Genomic DNA, 7627 nt, shown 5'->3' with positions numbered 1-7627 from the left:
GAATGCTGATTGGGAAAGCCAATAGCTCCTCCATATTTCTGCTTCCCTGCATGTGTCCCTCCTCAGTGTGTTGACAAGGGTGACACTAGCCCTCTTAGAGAGGGAGACACCATGCCTACACAGACTGGCATACAGTCAACTGGACCTTGCACTGTGTCAGTGTACCGGGTACTGTTTAGCTGGGTACAGTAGGCCTACTGCTACATCAAGTCCAGAGTCTATAGCTTTCTTAAAAACGCTTATGGCTTCAAAGTGATTATCAAATCTGTGAAGGCAACACCACAACCTTAGGTAAATGTTCTTGGCCTACTACAAGTGCTTCTACACCAAGTCATTATATCACAACAAGAGTCATGCATCTTTACACAACATTTTGGAGCACATTATTTTTTATTTACATCCACTATGTGCATTGGTACATGTAAATGACATTACATGATAGTAACATGCCTTGACACTGCTGCTGCTGTTGATATAAGTCCATCAGGAAGAGCATTGGAAGCAAAGGAACCATGTTAATAGTTAATTTTCTCTCCGTTTTTTGAAGTGTACAAGAAAGCTTTGAAGGACAGGTTTTCCATCCAGAGCAGCTGTCTGCATCTGCAGTTTGTCATAGCGAGCGACAGTCAGACCATCAGGCAGACCATCCATTGTGTTCATTAGCTGGGCTTCCAGTCAGTTTCCCATGGTTCTGTGTTTGTGTGACATGTGTAAACTATGGCCTGTGAGCTGATACTGTGGTACGCAACTGTCCCAACCTCAGAGTTCTGCATCCTAGCCCTGAGAGCCCCCTTTCTAAAGTGTTGCATTATGTTCATAGTTGTCAGGCCAAGGGAGAAATGGATTATGATTCCTGATGAACATGTTATGATAATCTATATTCAATAGTATTTTTTTTAAGTATTCATAGTATGAAAATATAATTATTTATGCATTCTAAGACTGCAGTTTTGCTGCTTCAGTATTTTACAATAGGATTCACAAAGCAACCAGAACAACAGGTAACAAAATATAATATTCACAAAATATCTATAAATTAAGGCTGTTTTCTACAATATGGTCAGAGTATGTGCTGTATGTTCACCCTCTGTATGCATATCCATGTTATACAATTGTACATAAATAAATTAATCAATAAATAGGCTTTCACATTATCAAGCAGCAGAGAACTGTATTACATTTGTATTAGAAGAACACAGAACAACAAGAGAGGACCCCACACAGGACTCCTTAAGACTCTCAGAGGAGGGGAGGAGAGACAGGAGGTGCCACCCCCCTACTCTCATCCTCAGCCTGTACATGATAACAGGCCAAATGCAGGTAAACCTTTTCCTTAAACGTGAAGGATGGCAGGGCCGGGGGGAGAGGGATGGGGGTAGTAGAGCTGAAGGGACAGAGAGGGGGTTTTCAGGGTGGTGATGGTGGGGGCACATGGGGGTACTTGTATGTCAGTGAGTTATGCTACTCTTAGAAAAAAAGGTGCTATCTAGAACCTAGAAGGGTTCTTCGGCTGTCCCAATAGGAGGACCCTTTAAATAACCTTTTTGGTTCCATGTAAAACCCTTTCCACAGAAGGTTCTACATGGAACCCAAACGGGTTCTACCTGGAACCAAAAGGGTACTCCTATGGGGACAGCCGAAGAACCCTTTCGGGAACCCTTTTTTCTAAGAGTGTAAGTAGAGTCTGTTTCTATTAACGTTAGTAGAACAAAAATAGGACAGCACTCTGGTGAATAAACTTAAATGAACATATTTTTACTGCATCACAAATGTTTGTTGTCGTGACACTGATTGCCATTGCCTCCTATGCACGCTGAAGAAAGGCTCATACCCGAAAAGTTTGTGTAGCAATAAAAATATGTTAATTTAAGTTTATTCATTGTTTTGTACATACAATGGCTCAACACCCGGTCTACGTTTATACAAGTGGAGTCGAGCATGCTGTTTATCTTTTCATGTTTCTATTAGTAACCATGGAATCTTGACAGACACACCCCCCCCCCCCAGTCGTGAGTGGCGGAGCACGTTTCTCAGCGCCAACACCTCCTTATCGGTGCAGAGGAGTGGGAGAGAATGGCTCACATGGCATGTGACTGACTCTCTGAGGACAATGTGGGAAGGTGGGTGAGATGACCCAGATAACCCAGTCCACCCTAACCTCTGACCTCAGCCCAGGTACCAGGGGGAGGTGGTGGGGGTGAGGATGAGGGCAGGCCCCTAGCAGAAGTCCAGTCCAGTCAAGTTTTTGCTTACCCTTGGGAAGCCTGTTGCTGTTACTGTTAGAGAGACAGGTAAATTAAGTGTGGATTAGTGTTAGCGTCTAGGGGGAGAACAGAGATAAGTGTCAGAGGAGGAGAGCTAACGCTCTCCCTGTGAGGTCCCACCAGCTAGACCTACTGGACAGTACTGTGCGCCTGGGTGCTGTGTGGCAAAAAGGATAGTTTATTCTTGAAGGTCCATCCTTTTTCCTCATTCAGAATGATGAATTCGTATCGTAGACGTTGTACTGTAGAAAATAACATACATTTTCCTGAAATTCAAAATATAAGTTTACAATGTACAAAGTGTTGGAGTTTAGATGAATCATAGTTGCAGATACAACATAGTCCTGTTCTCCCTTGTCAAGGCTCACCTAAACTATTCTCTTCCTTTTTGTTTCTCTTCTCAACTGTTCTCAATGGTGATACCAGATTCAATTCAGGGTCTGTGTATTCTAATGCCACCATTTTGTTCTTAGTTTTTGCTTTGTTCCATCCAAACCCTGTCATTTCTCTTCACCACTGTCTCTCTCCATGTCCATATGACTAGCAGGGTGTGTAGACTGGCTATCTGCAGCCACACTCTGCCACCGCCATGCCCTCAAACTTATACTTGTACGTGACCACTCCTGTGTCATCCAGGTAAAGCAGGGAGATAGGATCCAGCTTGGTGGGCACACAGCAGGCTCGCACCACCCTCTGCGGGCTCTTCATGCTCACCAGTGTCTGGACGATGGCGTGCTTGGTGGGCGTCACGTGTTCGGTCAGTGGATACGTGCAGACGCCGCTGCACTCAAAGGCTTCATACCCAGCCGGCGCTAGGATCCAGCTGTCCCAGCCGATGTCTTCAAACTCCACATAGAGGGACTGTTTTTTGCACTGGTTGCCCTTGGCATTGCGACGGATCCTAGAGGCTGTGTCATAGATTAGGTTAGAGCGCATCTGGATCAGGGCCTCTTCGTCCTGCTCTTCCTGGCCCTCAGCCCGGCTCAGCTCCCCCCATAGCCCATTCAGCCCCAGCCCCAGGTCACCCTGAATCCCTGCCTCCGAAGTCTCGTGTCCAATCATCTCGTTCAGCTCCTGCTTGTCGTCACGGTGATCACCGCTCTGGTCATTGGAGAAGATGATCATCAGGGGTTTGTGTTTGTCCTCTGGGCTGGTGTCTATTTCCATGTCTTCCCTAAATGTCCTTCTCCCCTCTTCCTCTCCTTCTCCCTCGCCCTCTGCCAGTGCCTGCCCTCCGTTCCCCTCAGAGGCCAGGCTTGCTATGTGCACCTCCAGCCTGTGGGTTGTGCCGTATTCTGACTTGCGCCAGCGTTGGACAGCAGCGGTCAGGTCAAAGGCCTCCCAGCCGTTATCAGTACCATAGACCTGCCGTGATGCCAGCTCCACTAACTGCTCCCGTCCTTCCCCTCCTCCTCCTTTCTCAGTGTCCTCCCCTGTTCTATTGTCCTCCCCTGTTCTGTTGTCCTCCTCTGTTCTGTTGTCCTCCCCTGTTCCATCCTGCTGCTTCAGCTCATAGATGGTCACCTTGCGGTCGACCCCGGCGTAGAGGTTGCGGTCGGTCTGGACCAGGGTGTAGAGACGCAGCTCTGCGGCGGTGATGCGCTCATGGTGGGGGAAGGATACGTTGAAGAGAAGAGGGTGTCGTCTCACCCCTCCACTACCCAAACTGCAGGGAGGTGAGTCTGCAGGAGAGGAATACACAGAGACAAAGGCTGTTCATCAGTAGTTCTCCTTGTTGATGCTTTGAATGGACCACCATTGTACTACACTTCATGCAGAATTGGAAGTACAGCAAGAGCCAAGATTTTCTCCAACACACATCCGAGAGGCAATTGCAGCTTTACTGTAACATCCCATTCAACATTGAACTAGATCAAGTTGAATGAATATGTACAGTTGAAGTCAGAAGTTTACATACACTTAGGTTGGAGTCATTAAAACTTGTTTTTCAACCACTCCACAAATTTCTTGTTAACGAACTTTAGTTTTGGCAAGTCGGTTAGGACATCTACTTTGTGCATGACACACGTAATTTGTCCAACAATTGTTTACAGACAGATTATTTAACTTATAATTCACTGTATCTCAATTCCAGTAGGTCAGAAGTTTACATACACTAAGTTGACTGTGCCTTTATACAGCTTGGAAAATTCCAGAAAATGATGTCATGGCTTTAGGAGCTAATTGACATCATTTGAGTCAATTGGAGGTGTACCTGTGGATGTATTTCAAGGCCTACCTTCAAACTCAGTCCCTCTTTGCTTGACATCATGGGAAAATCAAAAGAATTCAGCCAAGACCTCAGAAAAAAAATGGTCAACCTCCACAGGTCTGGTTCATCCTTGGGAGCAATTTCCAAACGCCTGAAGGTTCCACGTTTATCTGTACAAACAATAGTACGCAAGTATGAACACCAATGGACCACGCAGCCATCATACCGTCCAGGAAGGAGACGCGTTCTGTCTCCTAGAGATGAATGTACTTTGGTGCGAAAGTGCGAATCAATTCCAGAACAACAGCAAAGGACCTTGTGAAGATGCTGGAGGAAACAGGTACAAAAGTATCTATATCCACAGTAAAACGAGTCCTATATCAACATAACCTGAAAGGCCACTCAGCAAGGAAGAAGCCACTGCTCAAAAACCGCCATAAAAAAGCCAGACTACGGTTTGCAACTGCACATGGGGACAAAGATCGCACTTTTTGGAGAAATGTCCTCTGGTCTGATGAATCAAAATAGAACTGTTTGGCCATGATGACCATCGTTATGTTTGGAGGAGAAAGGGGGAGGCTTGCAAGCCGAAGAACACCATCCCAACCGTGAAGCACGGGGGTGGCAGCATCATGTTGTGGGGGTGCTTTGCTGCAGGAGGGACTGGTGCACTTCACAAAATAGATGGCATCATGAGGGAGGAAAATTATGTGGATATATTGAAGTAAAATCTCAAGACATCAGGAAGTTAAAGCTTGGTCGCAAATGGGTCTTCCAACTGGACAATGACCCCAAGCATACTTCCAAAGTTGTGGCAAAATGGCTTAAGGACAACAAGGTCAAGGTATTTGAGTGGCCATCACAAAGCCCTGACCTCAATCCTATAGAAAATTTGTGGGCAGAACTGAAAAAATGTGTGCGAGCAAGGAGGTCTACAAACCTGACTCAGTTACACCTGCTCTGTCAGGAGGAATGGGCCAAAATTCACCCAACTTAATGTTGGAAGCTTGTGGAAGGCTACCCGAAATGTTTGACCCAAGTTCAACAATTTAAAGGCAATGCTACCAAATACTAATTGAGTGTATGTAAACTTCTGACCCACTGGGAATGCGATGAAAGAAATAAAAGCTGAAATAAATCTCTCTCTACTATTATTCTGACATTTCACATTCTTAAAATAAAGTGGTGATCCTAACTGACCTAAGACAGGGAATTTTTACTAGTATTAAATGTCAGGAATTGTGAAAAACAGAGTTTAAATGTATTTGGCTAAGGTGTATGTAAACTTCCGACTTCAACTGTAATTGTTTTGTTTTTTTTACACATTTTGAGAAATTCACCTTGAAATATTTTGGATATTCTCAACCAAATAATTAAAAAACACTCTCAATTATTTAAGGTGCTACAGTATTTGTAAAATAAAAAATTTATTACAAATCTTATTGAACATTTTTATCCTTCATTGTTTTTACACTATGCATGCATGTGTTGACCTTCTACAGGTCAATTTTGATACGTAATACATTTTTGATGAACAGTTCTGCTAATAATACTTTAATCATAAAGGGATAAAGGGCTTACAGCACATTAATAATTTTTTTCTCCAAATGAAAGCGAAGAACACCATCTAGCATCATTTGAACTCAGTACAGGATATGGATTCCCAATACAGTACAGCGGTTCTCTACCTTCATTCTTGAAGCTGCGGATGATGTTGGCGGTGGGCATGGCGGTGCGGTCATTGGCGAAGCGGTTGTACAACTCCATCATGTACTCAGGAGGCTCCACACGGGCACTGCCAGGCGGCTGGGCAGGAGGGCCCAGGCCAGACAGGTTGAAGGTCCGGAGAAACTGGCCTCTCAGATTCACCAGCAAGCTCTGCATGTCCATATCACTGTCCTGCTCCAACAGAGATGGGTCTATGACTCCCCTGTGGCTGTCCCTCAGCTCGGGAGCAGGGTGATGCCTCTCTGGGGCAAGGGAGATGGGGCTGCCCTGCCCAGATAGGGGCCACATCAGGAGCAACAAGAAGAGCAGGGGGAAGAGGATCCGGGTGATAAAGGTAGCTTCCAACCTGGGGTGCCCAGTTTCCGCCATGGAGAGGAGTGGTACTGTTGTTGTGTCCACAGAGACTATCCAATGTTGTTTGCGATTGAACAGAATTAGATCTATCACACGTGTTAATCCAATGGTCCACTGGAGGTTGGATTTAGCTTGATGAAGGGTGAGAAACAGCAACCGTGTTTTTCTCTTGCTGATCCGGGTGGTTGTCGATTCTCTGGTGACTTAAAAGGTGCTGTTAAACCTTGGAGTTGATCAGTGTGGAGGTCTGTGTTCTGTCGCTCTCTCTGTGTGTTCCTCTCTGTGTGTGTGGCTTGGAACCCAGATAAACTGCTTTTATTCCAGATCTTACGCCCTTTATCCTCATGCACACCTTTTGATGTTGTTTACCAAAGAGTTGGAGTTCCGGAGAAAGGGTGGCTTTGCGACGTCCAACGGAGGCATCTCTTTATTTTTTTCTCCCAGTATATCCCTCAGTTCTCTCTCTCTCTCTCTCTCTTTCTCTCTCTCTCTCTCCCTTTCTCTCTCTCTCCCTCTCGCTTTCTTTCTGTCCCTTATCTATGATATGGTAAGCTCTGCATTTCTTGTGTGTGTGTGTGTGTGTGTGTGTGTGTGTGTGTGTGTGTGTGTGTGTGTGTGTGTGTGTGTGTGTGTGTGTGTGTGTGTGTGTGTGTGTGTGTGTGTGTGTGTGTTATCTCACTACTTCCTTAATGACGATTTTGTAAACATTAGCCTCTTCCTTGTGAAAGCAATATTTTTTGGGGTCAGAAAATCAGGCAGGGGTGAGCTTGTTCATGTGTTTTATTTGTTTTGTAAATGGTGGAGCTGCAGATACAGGACTTTGCTCCATTGACCAGTTCTTGTTGACAAATCTGTAAAGGGTTTGTTGATGTTGATGAATGCGACAGGATATGTCGGTTGGACAGTACCTTCCCAAATTAAATGTAATTTTAATGAGGTGTGAGATGTAGGATAGGATAAAGTAATCCTTCTAACCCCCCCCTTAAAAGATTTAGATGCACTATTGTAAAGTGGTTGTTCCACTGGATATCATAAGGTGAATGCACCATTTTGTAAGTCGCTCTGGATA

The 7627-nt window shown here is 45.1% G+C and overlaps 1 protein-coding gene across 1 annotated transcript; it reads right to left on the bottom strand.

Annotated features, from left to right (window-relative positions):
* Nucleotides 1–382: 382 nt before the first annotated feature.
* LOC106580552 (bone morphogenetic protein 10) lies at nucleotides 383–7109 on the bottom strand. Its single transcript, XM_014161738.2, has 2 exons — nucleotides 6165–7109; nucleotides 383–3946 (listed from the first exon to the last, which is right to left on the bottom strand). The coding sequence occupies exons 1-2, from the start codon at nucleotides 6571–6573 to the stop codon at nucleotides 2826–2828; spliced, it is 1530 nt and encodes a 509-aa protein (XP_014017213.1). The 5' UTR covers nucleotides 6574–7109; the 3' UTR covers nucleotides 383–2825.
* Between the last annotated feature and the right edge of the window lie 518 nt (nucleotides 7110–7627).

Source organism: Salmo salar, chromosome ssa20 (genome assembly GCF_905237065.1).
Source record: "Salmo salar chromosome ssa20, Ssal_v3.1, whole genome shotgun sequence".
NCBI lineage: Eukaryota > Metazoa > Chordata > Actinopteri > Salmoniformes > Salmonidae > Salmo > Salmo salar.
This window is presented reverse-complemented; position numbering and strand designations above follow the sequence as displayed.

Bases quoted from the DNA above. Each gene is read 5' to 3' on its own strand.
- LOC106580552 (XM_014161738.2), bottom strand. From the start codon at position 6,573: ATGGCGGAAACTGGGCACCCCAGGTTGGAAGCTACCTTTATCACCCGG. The intron at 3,947-6,164 runs GTAGAGAACCGC...CCTCTCCTGCAG, and splicing joins CCGCAGCTTCAAGAATGAAG to ACTCACCTCCCTGCAGTTTG.